Source organism: Tachyglossus aculeatus, chromosome 4, assembly GCF_015852505.1.
Source record: "Tachyglossus aculeatus isolate mTacAcu1 chromosome 4, mTacAcu1.pri, whole genome shotgun sequence".
Classification (NCBI taxonomy): Eukaryota; Metazoa; Chordata; class Mammalia; order Monotremata; family Tachyglossidae; genus Tachyglossus; species Tachyglossus aculeatus.
Genome location: NC_052069.1, coordinates 134,761,786 through 134,783,043, shown reverse-complemented (window position 1 = coordinate 134,783,043; position 21,258 = coordinate 134,761,786). Strand labels below are relative to the sequence as shown.

General features: G+C 49.3%; 1 protein-coding gene across 2 annotated transcripts in view; it reads left to right on the top strand.

Moving 5' to 3' along the window:
• The window catches only part of C4H20orf194 (chromosome 4 C20orf194 homolog), a 188,235-nt gene that overhangs the window by 63,351 nt on the left and 103,626 nt on the right, over positions 1-21,258 (top strand). Inside the window, exons 9-16 of one of the 2 annotated variants that reach the window (XM_038745460.1) lie at positions 3,801-3,856; positions 7,188-7,323; positions 8,949-9,030; positions 10,141-10,177; positions 13,106-13,190; positions 15,890-15,966; positions 17,194-17,238; positions 19,020-19,065. In XM_038745460.1, coding sequence (XP_038601388.1) covers positions 3,801-3,856; positions 7,188-7,323; positions 8,949-9,030; positions 10,141-10,177; positions 13,106-13,190; positions 15,890-15,966; positions 17,194-17,238; positions 19,020-19,065 — 564 coding nt within the window. Of the gene's footprint in view, positions 1-3,800; positions 3,857-7,187; positions 7,324-8,948; positions 9,031-10,140; positions 10,178-13,102; positions 13,191-15,889; positions 15,967-17,193; positions 17,239-19,019; positions 19,066-21,258 lie in introns of both variants that reach the window. The other variant, XM_038745459.1, reaches the window with a different exon arrangement.

Genomic DNA, 21,258 nt, shown 5'->3' with positions numbered 1-21,258 from the left:
GACTTGCCCAAAGTCACACAGCTGACAGTTGGCGGAGCCGGGATTTGAACCCACGAATTCTGACTCCAAAGCCCGGGCTCTTTCCACGGAGCCACGCTGCTTCTCTAATGTTCATCATCATCATCATCAATCGTATTTATTGAGCGCTTACTATGTGCAGAGCACCGTACTAAGCGCTTGGGAAGTACAAATTGGCAACATCTAGAGACAGTCCCTACTCAACAGTGGGCTCACAGTCTAAAAGGGGGGAGACAGAGAACAAAACCAAACATACTAACAAAATAAAATAAATAGAATAGATATGTACAAGTAAAATAAATAGAGTAATAAATATGTACAAACATATATACATATATACAGGTGCTGTGGGGGAGGGAAGGAGGTAAGATGGGGGGATGGAGAGGGGGACGAGGGGGAGAGGAAGGAAGGGGCTCAGTCTGGGAAGGCCTCCTGGAGGAGGTGAGCTCTCAGCAGGGCCTTGAAGGGAGGAAGAGAGCTAGCTTGGCAGATGGGCAGAGGGAGGCCATTCCAGGCCCGGGGGATGATGATAATCTTCACACATATGTGAATTTGGTCTCACTTCTAGCAGAAATGCCGTTTAAACAGCAGGGAAGAAGAATCAAATCCATCCCCCTCTCTCTCTTCATTCCCTCTCCCCGTTCCACAGCACTTAGGTACGCCTCTTTAATGGATTTATTACAATAAATAAACGGTAAACGGACACAATCCCTTCCCACAACGACTTTACAGTCTAGTGGTTCCGTCCTGAACCCGCTTCGGGGAGGCACCCAGTCCGACAGCCAGTCAGTCGTATAGTTTGGGCGCTCACTTGGTGCAGAGCACTGTACTAAGTGCTTGGGAGAGTACAATAGGAATTAAACGGACACGTTCCCTCCCCGCAGTGAGCTGACGGCCTAGAGGATGAGTTTAGGGATTAGAGGACTTTTCCAGAGCACTTTTCCCGTTAATCCCGACCCACCTGCCGGTCTGGTCATCCCACTGGACTCTGGGTGACAGTCGTTCAGTGGGGTTGAAGACTGTGAGCCCCATCATCCTCATCACCAATCGTATTTAGTGAGCGCTTACTATGTGCAGAGCACCGTACTAAGCGCTTGGGAAGTACAAATTGGCAACATATAGAGACAGTCCCTACCCAACAGTGGGCTCACGGTCTAAAAGGGGGAGACAGAGAACAAAACCAAACATACTAACAAAATAAAATAAATAGAATAGATATGGACAACTAAAATAAATAAATAAATAAATAATTGGGCTCACAGTCTAAAAGGGGGAGACAGAGAACAAAACCAAACATACTAACAAAATAAAATAAATAGAATAGATATGGACAAGTAAAACAAATAAATAAATAAATAAATAATTGGGCTCACAGTCTAAAAGGGGGAGACGGAACAAAACCAAACATACTAACAAAATAAAATAAATAGAATAGATATGGACAAGTAAAATAAATAAATAAATAAATATATAAATAATAATGCCCCATGTGGGGCATGGACTGTGTCCGATCCGAGAAGCAGTGGACAGAGCACAGGCTTGAGAGTCAGAGGGCTTGGGTTCCAAACCCAGCTTCTCCACTTGTCTGTTGTGGGACCTTGGGCAAGCCACTTAACTTCTCTGTGCCTCAGTTCCCTCGTCTGTAAAAGGAGGAGGAAGACTGTGAGCCCCAAGTGGGACAACCTGATTACCTTATAATGGTGGTATTTGTTAAGCGCTTACTATGTGCAGAGCGCTGTTCTAAGCGCCGGGTGGGGGGGGGCAACAAGGTGATCAGGTTGTCCCACTTGGGGCTCACAGTCTTAATCCCCATTTTACAGATGAGGTACTGAAGTTAAGTGGCTTGCCCAAGGTCACACAGCTGACAAGTGGTGGAGCTGGGATTCGAACCCATGACCCCTGACTCCCAAGCCCTCACTCTTTCCACTGAGCCACACTGCTTCCCCTAGCCACTCCAGTGCTTAGAACAGTGCTTGCTCAACGTAAGCATTTAACCAATACCGTCATTATTATTGTTAGCTTGGATCATCATCATCATCAATCATCTATCGTATTTATTGAGCGCTTACTGTGTGCAGAGCACTGTACTAAGCGCTTGGGAAGCCCAAGTTGGCAACATCTAGAGACAGTCCCTACCCAACAGCGGGCTCACAGTCTAGAAGGGGGAGACAGAGAACAAAACCAAACATATTCACAAAATAAAATAAATAGAATAGATATGTACAGGTAAAATAATATTTATGGATCTAGAGAAGCAGCATGACATTGAGGCTAGAGCACGGGCTTGGGAGTCAGAGGGTCATGGGTTCGAATCCCTGCCCAGCCACTTGTCAGCTGTTTGACCATGGGCAAGTCACTTCACTTGGCTGGGCTTTGGTTCCCTCATCTGTAAAATGAGGCTGTAGACTGGGAGCCCCCCCGGAACACACTGATTTGCTCGTATCCACCCCAGCGCTTAGTAGAGTGCCTGGCACATAGTAAGCACTTAACAAATACCACAATTAAATACCACAGTTGCCCCTCGACAGGCATAAGGTCCGTGGGGCTGAGGGTGGGGTGGATATCCTGTGCCCAACAGAAGAAGCAATAAATACGATTGGGGGCTTAGTGTGAGCCCACTGTTGGGTAGGGACTGTCTCTATATGTTGCCAATTTGTACTTCCCAAGCGCTTAGTACAGTGCTCTGCACATAGTAAGCGCTCAATAAATACGATTGATGATGATGAAGAAGCAGCATGGCCCCGTGGATAGAGTCCGGCACTGAGTCAGAAGGATCTGGGTTCACATCCCTCCTCCGCCACTTTTCTGCTTTGTGACCGTGGGCAAGTCACCTCACTTCTTGGTGCCTCAGTCCCCTCATCTGTAAAATGGGGATGCAGAATATGAGCCCCATGAAGGACAGGGACTGTGCCCAACCCGGTTATCTTGTATCTACCCCAGCATTTAGAACAGTGCGTGGCACATAGTAAGCACTTAATAAATGCCACAATTTTTATTATCATTATTATGGAGTTCTGGGAGTGGCCCACGTGAGGTGCACGCGCGATCCCGACTGGATTACTGCATCAGCCTCCTCTCTCATCTTCCTTCCTTTTTTCCTTCCTTCCTTCCTTTCCTTTCTTCCTTCCTTCCTTCCTTCCTCCCACCCTCCCTCCTATCCATCGATCCATCCTCCCTCCCTCCCTTCCTTCCTTTTTCTTCCTTCCTTTTCCTTCCTTCCTTTTCCTTCCTTCCTTCCTTTTCCTTCCTTCCTTCCTTTTCCTTCCTTCCTTCCTTCCTTCCTTCCTTCCTTCCTTCCCCTTCCTTCCTTCCTTTTCCTTCCTTCCTTCCTTCATTTTCCTTCCTTCCTTCCTTCCTTCCTTCCTTCCTTCCTTCCTTCCTTCCTTCCTTCCTTCCTTCTCCTTCCTTTTCCTCCCTTCCTTTTCCTTCCTTCCTTCTGTAAATATGTTTGTACGTATTTATTACTCTATTTATTTTACTTGTACATATTTATTGTATTTATTTTATTCTGTTGATATGTTTTGTTCTCTGTCTCCCCCTTCTAGACTGTGAGCCCACTGTTGGGTAGGGACCGTCTCTCTATGTTGCCGACTTGTACTTCCGAAGCGCTTAGTACAGTGCTCTGCACACAGTAAGCGCTCAGTAAATATGATTGATTGATTATTATTACCAAGTCTATATTACACTTACTAAGTTTATAGCTGCAGTGACTGGGATTGGCTGACCATGGGGCCCTCCCAGAAGCTGCTTTTCCTTAATTTCAACTCTGCTTCCTCTTGCAGCCGTTCAGAAGTTACTTTAGCCATGGGATGATCTCCAGTCACATCACCGACAACAGGTATTTGCCCATCTCCCGCGGGTGGGCCGGGTTGGCCATCGGCGGGTGAGGGGGCGGTGAATAGAGCCCGGGCCTGGGTTCTAATCCGGACTCCACCGCTTGTCTGCTGCGTGCCTCGGGTAAGTTACCTCACTTCTCTGGGCCTCAGTTACCTCATCTGTACAATGGGGTTTGAGGCCGTGAGCCCCACATGGGACAGGGACTACGTCCAACCTCGTTTGCTTGTATCCACCCCAGTGCATAGTACAGTGTCTGGCACATAGCGCTTAACAAATACCACAGCTACACCCTCTAGACTGTAAGCTCGTGTGGGTGGGGAATGTGTCTGTTTATTGTTATAGTGTCCTCCCCCGAGTGCTTAGTACAGTGCTCTGCACACAGTACGTGCTCAATAAATATGATTGGATGAATGAATGAACAGCCTACCCTTACAGAGCTGGGCAGGAGCTCGTTGTGGGCAGGGAATGTGTCTGTTTATTGTTTAGGGTGCTTAGTACAGTGCTCTGTACACAGTAAGCACTCAATAAATATGACTGACTGGCTCCCAGTGAGCACAAGAAGCGTCTTTGGTGTCGTACCCAAAGCCGTACTACGGGGCATTGCATCTGAAGCACCCTGGCCCAGTGGATAGAGCCTGGGCCTGACAGTCAGAAGGTCGTGGGTTCTAATCCTGGCTCCACCACCCGTTTTGCTGTGTGACCTTGGGCTAGTCACTTCACTTCTCTACGCCTTAGTTATCTGTCAAATGGGGATGAAGACTTTGAGCCCCATGTGGGACAGGGACTGTGCCCAAACTGATTAAACTGATTGTACATATTTATTACTCTATTTATGTATTTATTTATTTTACTTGTACCTATCTATTCTATTTATTTTATTTTGTTAGTATGTTCGGTTTTGTCTCCCCCTTTTAGACTGTGAGCCCACTGTTGGGTAGGGGCTGTCTCTATATGTTGCCAGTTTGTACTTCCCAAGCGCTTAGTACAGTGCTCTGCACACAGTAAGCGCTCAATAAATACGATTGATGATGATTAACTTGTACCTACCGCAGTGTCTGGCACATAGTAAGTGCTTAACAAATACCACGATTATCATCATCATTATTATTATTAATAATTGACGATCAGGCAGGAAGCTCTCCCTAAGACACTCCGAGTTTGTGCAAGGAACTGAGCGGAATTCTCTTCAATGGGATCGGCTCGCTCCCATCAAATTCAGCCTGTGACGGTCCGGACCCTCTCAGTCTCCCGTTCTTCACCCTTTATCAAATTAATCTGATTAGGTACCTGAAAACCTGGAGGCAGAGGACTGGACCAGATGACCTTAGTGCCCTCCCAGCCCTTTAATACCACAGCTCTTTATATTGGCAAATTGTTGTTCCATGGTATTAATCCCGGTTTATGACAAGCGCCCGCGGGGAAGAACAGTTAAGAATGAGTTTCCTGTTCGGCTGGGTTCGGCCCCTGTGAGTTTGAGGTCAGAAATGTTTTGCGTTCCACGCACGAGGTGTGTGCACGTAAATCCTGAGAGAACATGTTGGGGCTTTACATCTCAGCGCACGCCGCCCGGGGTGTCTTTTTTTTCTAGTAGTAAAAGTATTTATTGAGCGCTTTACTGGGTGCAGAGCAGTGTCCTGAGGGCTGGGAGAGCGTGGTCAAAGTGGGAATCGGACATGGTCCCCTTCCCTTATTGTTTCACAATCATCATCATCATCAATCGTATTTATTGAGCGCTTACTATGTGCAGAGCACTGGACTAAGCGCTTGGGAAGTACAAATTGGCAACACAAAGAGACAGTCCCTACCCAACAGTGGGCTCACGGTCTAAAAGGGGGAGACAGAGAACAAAACCGAACATACCAACAAAATAAAATAAATAGGATAGATATGTACAAGTAAAATAAATAAATAAATAGAGTAATAAATATGTATGTATCGAAGAGGCGAGGACGGATTGGAGGCAGGCAAGGGAGGAATGACGAAACGGTGTGGCCTAGTAGACAGAGCCCGAGCTTGGGAGTCAGAAGAACCTGTTTTTAAATCCCGGCTCTGCCACTTGACTGCTGTAGGACCCTGGGCAAGTCATTTCACTTCTCTGGGCCTCGGTTCCCTCAGCAATCAATCGATGGAGTGCCTATTGATTGCAGGGCACTATACTAAGCACTTGGGAGAGTTCAGTGCAACAGAATTAGCAGACATGTTCCCTGCCCATAATGAGTTTACTTCATCTGTAAAATGGGGAATAAGACGGTGAGCTCCATATGGGACATGGACTGTGCCCCATCTGATTAGCTCAAATCTACCTCAGCACTTTGACGAGTGCCTGGCACGTAGGAAGTGCTTAATAAATGCCATTAATAATAATAATCATAATGATAATAATGACATTTAAGTGCTCACTATGTGCCATTCACTGTTCTAAGCGCTGGGGTAGATACAAGATAATCAGGTTGGTCCTCCTGGTGCTCACAGTCTTAATCCTCATTTTACAGATAAGGCACAGATAAATTAAGTGGCCTGCCCAAGATTACAGAGCAGACAAGTGGCGGAGCCAGGATTAGAACCGCCGTCTTCTAGACTGTGAGCCCGCTGTTGGGTAGGGACTGTCTCTATGTGTTGCCGACTTGTACTTCCCAAGCGCTTAGTACAGTGCTCTGCACACAGTGAGCGCTGAATAAATACGATTGATTGATTGATTGATTGATTGACTCCCAAGCCCGGGCTCTTTCCATTAAAAAAAAACCCCCAAAAACCACCCAGAAAATGACCTAAAATAAAACAGCAATCAGGAGAGTGCCATGGTCAGAGGAGCAGAAAGTTTAGCTCAGAGTCCAGCGGCTAAAGTGCTTTGGACCCACTTTCCTGCCAGGGTGGTGGAAGGCAGGGTGGGGCAGAGATTATATTCTTGCCTGTCTCCCTCTCTAATTATAACAATAACGATGGTATTTGTTAAGCTCTTACGGTGTGCCAGCCACTTTAATAAGCGCAGGGGTAGAGACAAGCAGATCAAGTTGAACACAGTCCCTGTCCCACGTGGGGCTCACAGTCTTAATCCCCATTTTACAAACGAGGTAACTGAGGCCCAGGGAAGATAACAGACTTGCCCAAGGTCACACAGCAGGCAAGTGGTGGAGCCGGGATTAGAACGCAGGTCTTCCTGAGGCCCGGGCTCTATCTGCTAGTCCACACCGCTTCCGTCCATAGCGTCGGTTTGACCCGACTGACCGAACGCGTACAGTAGGTAGGCATGCCTCCTCTCCCCCTCCCACCGCCCCGAAGCCGGGCCAGCGTCCACTCTACTCTCTCACCTTGCGTTTTTTCTGGACTTCTAGCCCCAGCAGGCAGCCGTTGGTGCTCTTCGGGAGCCATTCCACGCGGGACAACCTCAATTCGGGCAACTTTAACTTCCCCTCCGAAGGCCACCTGGTTCGCAACACCGGGCTGGGAGGGAGCACGGCCAAGCAGATGGTGAGGACCGCTCGCTCCTCGGGTCTCTGCTTCACCCTCTGGGCCCGGGGAGGCGGGGGGCGTCCATTAGGAACCAACCGTCTGGTTGACCCGGCCTCGGAGGAGAAGACGGGGACTTAGACCCCGATTCCTTACTAATAATAATAATTAGTAATTGTGGTACTTGTTAGGCACTTATAATAATAATAATGATGGCATTTATTAAGCGCTTCCTATGTGCAAAGCACTGTTGTAAGCGCTGGGAAGGTTACAAGGTGATCAGGTGGTCCCACGGGGGCCTCCCAGGCTTCCTCCCCATTTTACAGATGAGGTGACTGAGGCACAGAGAAGTGAAGTGACTTGCCCGAAGTCACACAGCTGACAATTAGTGGAGCCGGGATTCGAACCCGCGACCTCTGACTCCAAAGCCCAAGCTCTTTCCACTGTGCCACGCTGCTTCTCTTATGATTATTATCATAGTAATAATTATGATATTCGTTAAATGCTATGTGCCAAGCACAGTTCTATGCTCTGGGGTTGATACAAGGTAATCAGATTGGATACAGTCCCTGTCCCATGTGGGGCTCACAGTTTTAATCCCCATTTTACAGATGAGCAGCATGGTGTAGTGGATAGAGCCTGGGCCCGGGAATCAGGAGGTCATGGGTTCTAATCCCGGCCCCGCCACTGCTCTGCTGTGTGACCTTGGGCAAATCGCTTCACTTCTCTGTGCCTCAGTCACCTCATCTGTAAAATGGGGATTGAGACCGTGAGCCCCATCTTGGACAGGGACTGTGTCCAACCTGATTTTCTTGTATTCACCCCAGCACTTTATGCAGTGCCTGGCACACAGTAAGTGCTTAGCGAATACCACAGTTATTATTCCTATGAGGTAACTGAGGCACAGAGAAGTGACGTGCTTTGCCCAAGGTCACACAGCAGACAAGTGGTGGAGGCAGGATTAGAACCCATGACCTTCTGACTCCCAGGACCATCTTCTATCCACTACAGCATGCTGCTTCTCCAAGCATTATTCTAAGCTCTGGGGTAGAGAAGCAACGTGACTCAGTGGAAAGAGCCCGGGCTTTGGACTCAGGGGTCATGGGTTTGAATCCCGGCTCCGCCACATGTCTGCTGTGTGACCTTGGGCACTTAACTTCTCGGAGCCTCAGTTACCTCATCTGTAAAATGGGGATGATGACTGTGAGCCCCACGCCGGACAACCTGATCACCTTGTATCCCCCCAGTGCATAGAACAGTGCTTTGCACATAGTAAGCGCTTAACAAATGCCATTATTATTATTATTATTATTATTATTGGTGCAATTTCTAGCCATTCAGCTGGCAGGGAATATCTGTAATTGTCCATATCTGAAAGTTATTGATTTCTAGCAATGTCCGTATCCCCGTCTAGACTGTAAACTCATTGCGGGTGGGGAATGTGTCTGTGTATTATTGTGCTGTCCTCTCCCAAGTGCTTTGTACAGTGCTGTGCACACAGTAAGCGCTCAGTAAATACAACTGGATGAACGAGTGAACAGGAAATTGCAATTTCCAGTGGATTCGCTGTGGCTGCCGTTTCCTTAGCAGTGAGTTCTGGTGCAGCTGATTCTCCTGCCTGACTTCTTTGTCTTTACTCCTGACAGGTGGTGCAGTGCGTCTCTCCCAAGGGCCCTCTGGCCTGCTCCCGGACCTATTTCTTCGGCGCCACTCACGTCCCGGATCTGGGTAAGCGTCTCCCCGGCTACTCCTCGGGAGCCAAAACGTGGTCAGGGCGTTCGGCCGTCTCCCGGACGGGGTCCCGGATCTCTTGCAGACCCCAAATGTTGAGTGACCAGCTCCATTCTACCCTTGGGGACCTTGTGCTGAAAAAGCCGGGGAGCCCAGGGGGGCCGAGGGTAAGGGTGGAGGGCTACACACTGGCACGGATCGTCAGACCTCAGGGTTTATACCCATGAAGGCTTCTCACAGAGGCCCAAGCTTGCGCAGCAAGGAACCAAACTCAGTTTACATCCATGAAGGACTTCACACAGAGGCGTGGGTTTTGTCCCCAGTCACAGCGAGGAACCAAATTCAGTTTATACCCACGAAGCCTTCTCACAGAGCCCTGGATCCTGTCCTACTAGAGCACGGAGCCAAACTCAATTTATGCCCAAGTTTAGTCCTCCTGCAGCAAGGAACCAAACTCAGTTTCTAGGGATCAAGGATGACTTCTATTACGTGGGCCCACACCAGGCCCCCCTCGTTTTGTTGTTTAAGTGGAGCTGAAGGAGGATTCCCCCTACCCCTCCGCATTTAGGACTCGGGCACCCTGAGAATTGGGGAGGAGGTGGGTATTTGGGGCAGAAATTGAAGGCTTTATGGCAACCCCAGTCGAAGCAGGTTTAGGGGCTATTTTGTTTGTTTTATGGTATTTGCTAAGCACTTTCTGTGTGTCAAGCACTGTTCTAAGCCCTGGAGTGGGTACAAGCTAATCAGGCCCCGTCCCACATGGGGTCTAAGTAGGAGGCAGTAGGATTTATTCCCCATTTTACATTGAGGAAACTGAAACCCGGACAGTCAATCAATCAATCATATTTATTGAGCGCTTACTGTGTGCAGAGCACTGTACTAAGTGCTTGGGAAGTACAAGACAAGTGAAGTGAGCGGCCCAAGGTCACACAGCAGACAAGCGGTGGAGTTGGGATGAGAATCCAGGTCCTCTGAATCCCAGGCCTGTGCTCTCTCCGCTAGGCCACACCGCTTTTTTGTTTCCTCTGGGAAAATGAGACATATTCTGCAGGGGTAGGGCTGGATTTACCTCAAGGTCGCGACTATAACCCTTCTGCTCTCCCGCAGGCACTGACAGCATCCTGCCCAAGAAGAGCAAACCTGTGTAAGTATCTGTTTATGCAGGGCTTTTTTTCCCGGCCCAGTTGAAAGCAGTAAATGACAGGTCAGGGTCCTATCTGGAGAGGACACCTTTTGGGCTAAGAGATCTTCATTCACCTATGATGCTCTGGCCAGAACACTGGTCCCCAAGTAGCCAGCCGGCCAGCCATCCACCCCCATGGGGGATGCAGCCAGTTTTTGTTGTTTTAACAGTATTTGTTAAGCGCTTACTTAGTACTTACTGTATTAAGCTCTGGGGTAGATACTAGCTAATCAGGTTGGACCCAATCCCTGTCCCACATGGGGCCCACAGTCTTCACCCTCATTTTACAGATGAGGTCACTGAGGCACAGAGAAGCGAAGTTACTTGCCCATTAGGGCCTTTCTGAGGGGAGGGAGCAATTGGGTCATACTCTCCCAAGTGCGTAGTACAGCGCTTTGCTCAATAAATGCGATCGAATGAATGAAAGAGCAGGCCTCAGCCTGTCCAGACTCAGTGTCCCCCGTGGCAATGGACGGCTCCTGGCTCTAATGACTTAACATTGCCTGCCTGCCTGCCTTAGGGAGCTGCTTGATCAGCTGGTAGGCTTGGGGACCCCTTCCTGGGGGCCACCGTGGGGGTTAGGAAAGTTTGGGGTACGCCCCAAAAGAGCCATCGTAACCCCATTGCAGCCTGAGTTCCAGCTTACTCATTCATTCAGTAGTATTTATCGAGCGCTTATTATATGCAGAGCACTGTACTAAGCCCATGGGAAAGTACGAGAAGTTGGGAGTCAGCGGTTAATCAATCAATCAATCAATCAATCAATCGTATTTATTGAGCGCTTACTATGTGCAGAGCACTGTACTAAGCGCTTGGGAAGTACAAATTGGCAACATATAGAGACAGTCCCTACCCAGCAGTGGGCTCACAGTCTAAAAGGGGGAGACAGAGAACAAAACCAAACAAACTAACAAAATAAAATAAATAGAATAGATATGTACAAGCAAAATAAATAAATAAATAAATAAATAGAGTAATAAATATGTACAAACATATATACATATATACATACAGGTGCTGTGGGGAAGGGAAGGAAGAAATCTCTGTCAGTCAAGTAAAACCATAACTCCACAGGAGAGCCAAAGGCATTCAAGTACTTAAATTGGTAATCCTGGAGCTAGGATGGTTACTCCTCGGGCTTACTAAGTGCCAAGCACTGGGGTAGATACAAGGTAATCAGGTTGGACACAGTCCCTGTCCCACATGGGGCCCACAGTCTTCATCCTTATTTTACAGATGAGGTCACTGAGGCACAGAGAAGTGAAGTTACTTGCCCAAGGTCACACACAGACGTGTGGCAGAGCCGGGATTAGAACCCACGTCCTTTGACCACCGGGCCCGTGCTCTTTCCATTAGGCTACGCTGCTTCTCCTACCTGAAGCTTGCTAAAGATCTCCCCCTTCTAGACTGTGAGCCCGCTGTTGGGCAGGGACTGTCTCTATGTGTTGCCGACTTGTACTTCCCAAGCGCTTAGTACAGTGCTCTGCACGCAGTAAGCGCTCAATAAATACGATTGATTGATTGATTAATTAAAGATGTCATGGGCCCAGACTCTCAAGCTCCCTGTTGGCTTTGCCAGGACATTTTTTTTCATAGTATTTGTTAAGCACTTACTATCTGTCAACCCTGTTCTAAGCATCTGAGGGAGATTCAAGTTCATTAGATCGGACACAGTCCCTGTCCCGCGTGGGGCTCGGTGTCTAAGTAGGAGGAAGAATTGGGATTTAATCCCCAATTTTCCAACTGAGGGAACTGAGGCCCAGAGAAGTGAAGCGACTTGTCCAAGATCACACAGCAAGCAGCTGGCAGAGAACCCCGGTCCTTTGAGTCGCAGGCCTGGGCTCTTTCCACTAGGCCACCCTGCTTCTCCATATCAATCAATCGTATTTAATGAGCGCTTACTGTGTGCAGAGCACTGTACTAAACGCTTGGAAAGTACAAGTTGGCAACATATAGAGACAGTCCCTACCCAACAGTGGGCTCCATGCTATAAAAGCCTTGGGGGCTTGGGGGAAAATGGCAGCTGAGTCCTCAGAGAGCATGGTGAGGGAGCTGTCCTGTCCTTGGAGGAGCAGTGTGGCTCAGTGGAAAGAGCCCGGGCTTTGGAGTCAGAGGTCATGGGTTCAAATCCCAGCTCCGCCAACTGTCAGCTGTGTGACTTTGGGCAAGTCACTTCACTTCTCTGGGCCTCAGTTCCCTCAGCTGTAAAATGGGGATTAAAACTGTGAGCCCCCCATGGGACAACCTGATCATCGTCATCATCAATCGTATTTATTGAGCGCTTACTGTGTGCAGAGCACTGTACTAAGCGCTTGGGAAGTCCAAGTTGGCAACATATAGAGACAGTCCCTACCCAACAGTGGGCTCACAGTCTAAAAGGGGGAGACAGAGAACAAAACCCAACATACTAACAAAATAAAATAAATAAATAAAATAAATAAAATAAATGATCACCTTGTAACCTCCCCAGCGCTTAGAACCGTGCTTCGCACATAGTAAGCGCTTAACAAATACCATCATCATTATTATTATTGTTAGCTCATTCATTTGGACATACTTACTGAGCGCTTACCGTTTGTGGAGCACTGTACTAAGTACTTGGGAGAGCACAACAGAACAATAAACAGACACATTCCCTGCCCACAAGGAGTCTAGAGATGAGTTTACGGTCTTCAGTTTGCTGTGGGCCAATCTCTGCGATGAATCACTTCTGTATATACACACCCAGTGGGTCCATGACGTGATTTGGGTGGGGATTATCCGGGGGCACCTGTGTGAACCCCCTTCCCCAGAGGTGTCCCACGGAGGAGCATGTTGGCGTGGGTTCAGGCTGTCAAACTTGCAGGGTGGGGAACGGTGACTGACAAGTCTTTTCTGTTCATTAAGCAGGCTGCTGTCCCAAGTCTACGCCGCCGTCGTGGAGGCTGTTATGGCCAGCATTGCACGCTATGCTCAAACTTTCAGCGTCACCAAGGTTATGATAATAATAATCATTATTATGGTACTCGTTAAGCCCTTCCTGTGTGCCAAGTACTGCTCTAAGCCCTGGGGTAGTTGTAAGTAAATCAAGTCAGACACAGTCCCTGTCCCACTTGGGGCTCACGCTCTCAGCCCCAATTTATAGATGAGGGAACGGAGGCCTAGAGAAGTGAAGCGACTTGCCTGAGGTCTCACTGCGGACATGTGGCGGAGCCGGGATGAGAAACCAGATCCTTCTGAGTCCCAGGCCCGGGCTCTAGCCACAGAGACACGCTGCTTCTCAAGAGAGAGGGAATCTCTTCAAGAGGGGAGATGGCGAGAGTTGTGGCTCAGAGGATATGAAGGGGGAGAGAGTTCCAGGGAGCGGGGGCGGGCACAAGCACGAGAGATGAAAACCTGACACAGCGAGTCAATTAGTTTGGGAGGAACAAAGAGGCAGGCCGGGGTGGGTGGGAGAAGAGCGGATAAAAAGGAGGGGAGAGAGCCGACGGGTCAGTAGTCGCGAGTTTTTGCTTGGTGGGATGAGGTTCTTGAGGAGCGGGGAGGCGTGCAACATAAGGAAAAATGATCTGATCTGATCATCTCCCAGATCGGGCCAACCCGGATAGCAGCAAAAGGGGCAGGCGAGTTCATTCCTTCATTCAGTCGTATTTATTGAGCGCTTACCGGGTGCAAAGCAGTGTACTAAACTCTTGGGAGAGTACAGGGTCACAACAAAAAGACACAGTCTTGCCCATAATGAGCTCATAAGGAGCCTCTGGCCCCCTAGAAGGGCCAGGCCAGGTCCAACTGGGCACCATCCTGGCATTTTGGGGAAGGGTTCTGCAGTGGTACCAATCCTGACTATAAGCTCGCTTGGGGTAGAGAACGGGTCTGCTAATTCTGTTCTGTCGCACTCGCCCAAGCACTTAATACAGTGCTCTGCACATAGTAAGCGCTCAATAAATACGATTGATGGTGGCCTCTCCCTGTCTGCAACCAGCCGGGGCAGTAACAACTGGCGGATGCTGATGGTGCCAGGGCCTTCTGTGTGTGAGTGGGGTCCCCATTCATTCATTCATTCATTCAGTCGCATTTATTGAGCACTTACTGTGTGCAAAGCACTGTATTAAACACTTGGGAGAGTACAATACGACAACAGACACATTTCAGTGAGCAGGGTGTGACTTCTCAGGCCAAGAAGTTGCTGAATGCTAAGTACAGTGGGCAGAAGTCCTTTGCTAATGCGTGAGTCATTTGTCCCATTTTACCTCATCTTTCCGCTTTGATTGTTGGTACTCTGGCTTGGGCTCAGTTCTCAAATGTTGGCATTTGAAGTGACTTGCCCAAGGTCACCCAGCAGACAAGTGGTGGGGCCTGGATGAGAGCCCAGGTCCCCTGAGTCCCAGGCCTGGGACCGAGCGCCTTCTGCCCTGCGTCTCTAGATTCCGCGCCGGAGATTCCCCTGCCGAAACACAGACATGCAAACGCGTCCGGCTCCTCCAGCCTCGGTAAAGTTCGGCCTGGGCATCTCACAGCCCTGCCATCAGGCCTTGTGTGGGCATGGGCATCGATGAGATAGCCTCCCACTGCTTCAGTTTGAGAAAACTCACAAAACTCCAGAGGTTGCCCGTCTACCTCCGCATCAAACAAAAACTCCTCACCATTCTCTTTAAAGCACTCAATTACCCAGCCCCCTCCTATCTCACCTTGCTACTCTCCTACTCCAACCCAGCCCGCACATTCAATCAATCAATCAATCGTTTTTATTGAGCGCTTACAGTGTGCAGAGAACTGTACTACACGCTTGGGAAGTACAAGTTGGCAACATATAGAGACAGTCCCTGCCCAACAGTGGGCTCACAGTCTAAAAGGGGGAGACAGAGGACAAAACCAAACATACTAACAAAATAAAATAAATGGAATAGATATGTACTAGTAAAATAAATAAATAGAGTAATAAATATGTACAAACATATATACATATATGCAGGTGCTGTGGGGAAGGGAAGGAGGTAAGATGAGGGGCATGGAAAGGGACATCTCACTCCTCTAATGCTAACCTTCTTACTGGACCGCGATCTCGTCTATATGCCTGCCGACCCCTCGCCCACATCCTGCCTCTGGCCTGGAATGCTCTCCCTCCTCAAATCCAGCAGACAATTACTTCCTTCAAGACCTCACTGAAGGCACATCTCCTCCAAGAAGCCTTTCCAGACTAAGCCCCTCTTTCTTCTTCTCCTCCCACGCTCCCTTCTGTGTTGCCCTGACTCGCTCCCTTTGTTCTTCCCCCCTTCCTCCCCAGCCCCACAGCAGTTACATACGTATCTGTCATTTATATTAGTGTCCGTCTCCCCCATCTAGACTGTAGGCTCATTGTGGACAGGGATTGTGTCTGTTTATTGTTGTATTGTACTCTCTAAAGCGCTTAGTAGAGTGCTCTGCATGCAGTAAGTACTCAGTGAATATGATTGAATGAATGATTGGTTCCTGGAGATGGAGCCAGGTGCCAGAGAAGATTACAGCATTGACCATGGGTCAAAGGGCGATTCCCCCATCATTTCCAAATAGCCCCTCTGCTTGGGGCAAGGCCTCTGGGACCTCAGCCCACTCCCCAGAACATTGTCAGGACCACCAAAGGGCTTGAAGAGCCCCATTTATCCAGCAGTGAATGCTGTCTCTGCCTGGGATGACGCGGGATAATTTCCTCCGCAGGCAAAGGAAACAGCCGAGCAGGTGTTTCTAAGTGGGCTGGATTCTTTCGACCTGACGCAGTTCAAGTCCGCGCTATGGTACGTAGCCTCCACCACACTTGGGGGGTCTCCTTTGCAGACACATGCGTGCAGGTGTGGGGGAGCAGTGGCTGGAATAATAATAATAATGGTAATTATGGTACTTGTTATGTGCTTATTATGTACCTAGCGCTGGGGTAGGTACATGTTAATCAGGTTGGACGGTCCCTGTCCCATGTAAGGCTCACACTCGGCATCCCCATTCGACAGATGTGGGGACTGAGGCCCGGAGGAGTCGAGAGACTTGCCCAAGGTCACACAGTAGATAAGTGGTGGAGCCGGGATTAGAACCCGGGTCCTTGGGCCGCCCGGGCCCAGGGTCTAGCCACTACGCCACACCGCTTCTGTGAAAAAGGAGGAGGGAGAGGGGCAGGCAATCATCATCATCATCAATCGTATTTATTGAGCGCTTACTGTGTGCAGAGCACTGTACTAAGCGCTTGGGAAGTATATAGAGACAGTCCCTACCCAACAGTGGGCTCACAGTCTAAAAGGGGGAGACAGAGAACAAAGCCAAACATACTAACAAAATAAAATAAATAGAATAGATGTGTACAAGTAAAATAAATAAATAAATAGAGTAACAAATATGTACAAACCTATATACATATATACAGGTGCTGTGGGGAAGGGAAGGAGGTAAGATGGCGGGGATGGAGAGGGGCACGAGGGGGAGAGGAAGGAAGGGGCTCAGTCTGGGAAGGCCTCCTGGAGGAGGTGAGCTCTCAGTAGGGCCTTGAAGGGAGGAAGAGAGGGGAGGCAATGGAGTACCAGCCTTATTTTGCCCCCAAGGTGTTACCGTGTGGGGCAGCTTGGAGTCAAGGCGGTGTTGCCGACTTGTACTTCCCAAGCGCTTAGTACAGTGCTCCGCACACAGTAAGCGCTCAATAAATACGATTGATTGATTAAGGCCATGGTGGGTTGGGCCTGCAAAAGTCATTTCAAACAGGGCGGTGGGGGGAGAGAGAGAAAGAGAGAGAGAGTGTGCGCACAAGCTCGTGTGTGTATGCCAACTTGTACTTCCCAAGCGCTTAGCACAGTGCTCTGCACACAGTAAGCGCTCAATAAGTATTGAATGAATGAATGCGTGCATGCTTATGCACCCCTGTCTGCCTGAGGCAGAGGGACAGGGCAAGATGGTGCCAGAAATGCCCCATGCAGAGCTTTCTGACCCAAACCTTGTAATAGCGCGCGTACGGTGACTCTCCTCTGTTTTTGTGTCCGCAGCTCCAAGATCTCTTTCCAGATCCAAGCAGCGAATAACCAGGGGAGGTAAGCCTGGGCCCTCCCCTGGGTCGGGGGCACCAATTAAGAGGGGAGAGTCTGCCACGGCCGATGGTTCCATCCCCCCCATCTTACTCCATCCCCCCCATCTTACCTCCTTCCCTTCCCCACACCACCTGTATATATGGTTGTACATATTTATTACTCTATTTATTTATTTTACTTGTACATATCTATCCTATTTATTTTATTTTGTTAGTATGTCTGGTTTTGTTCTCTGTCTCCCCCTTTTAGACTGTGAGCCCACTGTTGGGTAGGGACTGTCTCTATGTGTTGCCAATTTGTACTTCCCAAGCGCTCAGTACAGTGCTCTGCACATAGGAAGCGCTCAATAAATACGATTGATGATGATGATGATGACCTCGGCCAGCCAAAGGCAGGCTCCCATCAGGAGTCTGAGGCTGGAGCCGGCGAGACTGTCATTCACTCATTCATTCCATCGTATTTATGGAGCGCTTACTGTGTGCAGAGCACTGTACTACGCTCTTGGGAGAGGACCCTACAACAATAAACAGAAATATTCCTTGCCCACAACGAGCTCACAGTCTAGAGGGGGAGACAGACATTAATAGAAATAAATAACAGATATATATTTGGGCAAGTCACTTAATAATAATAATAATAATAATAATAATAATAATAATAATAATAATGATGGCATTTGTTAAGCGCTTACTGTGTGCAGAGCACTGTTTTAAGCGCTGGGGAGGATACAAGGTTGTCCCAAGTGGGGCTCACAGTCTTAATCCCTGTTTTACAGATGAGGTAACTGAGGCCCAGAGAAGTTAAGTGACTTGCCCAAAGTCACACAGCTAACAATTGGCAGAGCAGGGATTTGAACCCGTGACCTCTGACTCTGAAGCCCGTGCTCTTTCCACCAAGCCACGCTGCTTCTCTAACTTATCTTCTCTGTGCCTCAGTTACCTCATCTGTAAAATGGGGCTGAAGGCTGTGAGCCCCCCGTGGGACAACCTGATCACCTTGTTACCTCCCCAGTGCTTAGAACAGTGCTTTGCACATAGTAAGCACTTAATAAATGCCATAATTATATATATATATATATATATATATAAGTGGTGTGGGGCTGGGAAAGGGGATCATCATCATCATCAATCGTATTTATTGAGCGCTTACTGTGTGCAGAGCACTTTACTAAGCGCTTGGGAAGTCCAAGTTGGCAACATATAGAGACAGTCCCTACCCAGCAGTGGGCTCACAGTCTAAAAGGGGGAGACAGAGAACAAAACCAAACATACTAACAAAATAAAATAAATAGAATAGACATGTACAAGTAAAATAAATAAATAGATAAATATGAGAAAAGGGAGCAAGTCAGGATGACGCAGAAGGGAGTGGGAGCTGAGGAGAGGAGGGTTTAGTGTGGGAAAGCTGTTCGGAGGAGGTGGGCCTTCAATAAGGCCATGAAGATGGGGAGAGTAATCGTCTCCCTCATGTGAGGATGGTGATTTTCCAATGCTGTTGAGGTTGCATGAAAATGCTTTCCTCTGAGCGATGGCTCCCTGACACAGGTAGGAGGCCTGGCTGCTCTCCATGTCTGTTTGTTGTTCTGTTGTACTCTCCCAAATGCTTAGTACAGTGCTCTGTACGTAGTAAGCCCTCAATAAATAAGATTGAATGAACGACTGAATGAATGGAAAGGCCTGGAGGGGGACAGTGAGAGACACTCCTTCAGGGAGGCCCATTGAAGGGGCCGTGGGCATTTCACATCTGTCTTTACCGTCTCTCACGCTTTCCCTTTCCACTTCTAGGACGGTGCCCCTGGACAGCGAGGATAGCGTGCACTTTGTGAAAACGGTGAGTGGCCATTGCCTGGATTCCCCGCTGCCCCTCTCCTACCCCAAGTGTCTGCCCCCGCGTATTCAATCGTATTTATTGAGTGCTTACTCTGTGCAAACCACTGTACCGAGCGCTTGGGAGAGGACAGTACAACAACAGACGCATTCCTGCTCACAACGAGCTCACAGTCTAGAGGGGGAGACAGGCATTGATATAAGTAAATAAATAGAGAAATTACAGGTATATGCATATGTGCTGTGGGGATGGGAGGGAGGGTGAATGAAAGAGCAAGGAAGAACGGCGCAGAAGGGAGTGGGAGAAGAGGAGGAGGGCTTAGAGATCTTGGCGGAGATCTGCCTTCAATAAGGTTTTGAAGTGAAGGACAGCAATTATCTGTGTGATAGGAGGAGGGAGGGCATTCCAGGGCAAAAGTAGGATATGGGTGAGAGGTGGGCAGTGAGGTAGATGAGTTGAGGGTAGAGTGAGAAGGTTAGCGTTAGAGGAGCAAAGTGTGCGGGCTGGATTGGAGTGAGTTGTCCTAGGAGGGGGCAATTTGATGCCTGCTCGATGGCCATGGTGGGCTCTGCTGAGGGAAGGGGAAAGCGCCGCGATAGGCTGAGCCGCTGGGAATCACTGGGCTGAAGGGATTTTTTTATTTTATTATTTATGATTTTTTTAGTGGTAGTTGTTAATCGCGAATTGCATTCTTACTACGTTATTTATTTATGTTAATGTCGTTCCCCCCCTCTGGACTTTAAGCTCGTCGTGGGCAGGGAACGTGTCTGTTTATTGTTCTGCCGTCCTCTCCCAAGCGCATAGCACAGTGCTCCGCACACAGTAAGCGCTCAATAAAAGCGATTGGATTGTATGTGCCGCACACTGAGCTAAGTACAAGCACGGTTGCTGCTGAAGCTGGCGGATCGCCGTGGGGATTTCAGGGTCAAGGGGGGGGTGCCTCTTTACCTGGGATTGGGCATCTTCCCGGAGGAGCAGCAGTAATTCAGGTAGAGGGGCTCAGGCAGGGAGAGGGTTGACTAAATTGACCAGCAAAGGTGGTGGGGGAGGTGGACATCCAGACCTCCCCCATCCCCGAGCCCCACAGGGCGACCCGTGTCTTGGGTGAAATGGTCTCATCCTCCCCGTTGCCTGGGCAACCCAGGAGGGTTTCCTCATCCCAGTCATTCCAAAGCACCCGAGTGTCGAGCCCAAGAAAGGGGATCCCTGAAGAGTGTCGTGGGCTGCCGTACGACCATACCCCCTTCTGTTCACTGACCGTTTGCCACAGGAGTGCGCTCGGGCTCTGAGCAAATCGGGACTTCCCGCTCTCGGATAATAATAATAATAATTATGGTGTTTGTTAGGTGCTCATCATGTGCAAGGCACTGTTCTAAGCGCTGGTCTGGATACAGGCAAATCGGGTTGGACACTGTCCCATGTGGGCTCACAGTCTCAATCCCCATGGTGCAGATGAGGGAACTGAGGCCCAGAGAAGTGAAGGTCACACAGCAGGCAGGTGGCAGAGCTGAGATTAGAACCCATGACCTTCTGATTCCCAGGCCCGGGCCGTAGCTACTAGGCCATGCTGCTTCTTGGCTTTCAGCCATGGGAAACTGGGGGCCTCAACCGTCACCATTAGGGCCCACGTGTCTAGCGATGTTTGCTTCTCTCCCCCTCCAATCTGTTGCTTCTCCCCCCTGAGGCACAAGCCGCCTTGAGAAAAGGCAGGACTGTGTCTTGGGCTCCTATGCCAACCCCCGCGCCACAGTGGTTAGCCCAGCGTTTGCACCCCTAGCAGGGTAAGCCGGGTCTGGGGACGGGAAGGGGAACGGGGGCAGCTTTCAGTAGAGGCCCACGCCGCAAGGCCCGCCGAGGGGCGTGGGAAGGATGGAAGGATTGCACATCCATCCCCCCAACCCGTTAGATCCGGGATGGATTTGCCGGCGGAAGAGACGGGCGAGTCCTCGTTGGCTTGGCTCCCATCCTAATCCTCACAAAGCCGTTTTCAGAGCCAGCTGGGCAGGGCCATTAATCATCGACCGCTTTGAGTTTTTCATAATGGTATTTGTGAAGCGCGTACTTCGTGCTGGGCACCGGTCTAAGGCACTGGGGTAGACTCAAGGTAATGGGGTGGGGCCCAGTCCCTGTCCCACCTGGGGCTCACAATCTTCACCCCCATTTTACAGATAAGGGCAGCTGAGGCCCGGTGATGTG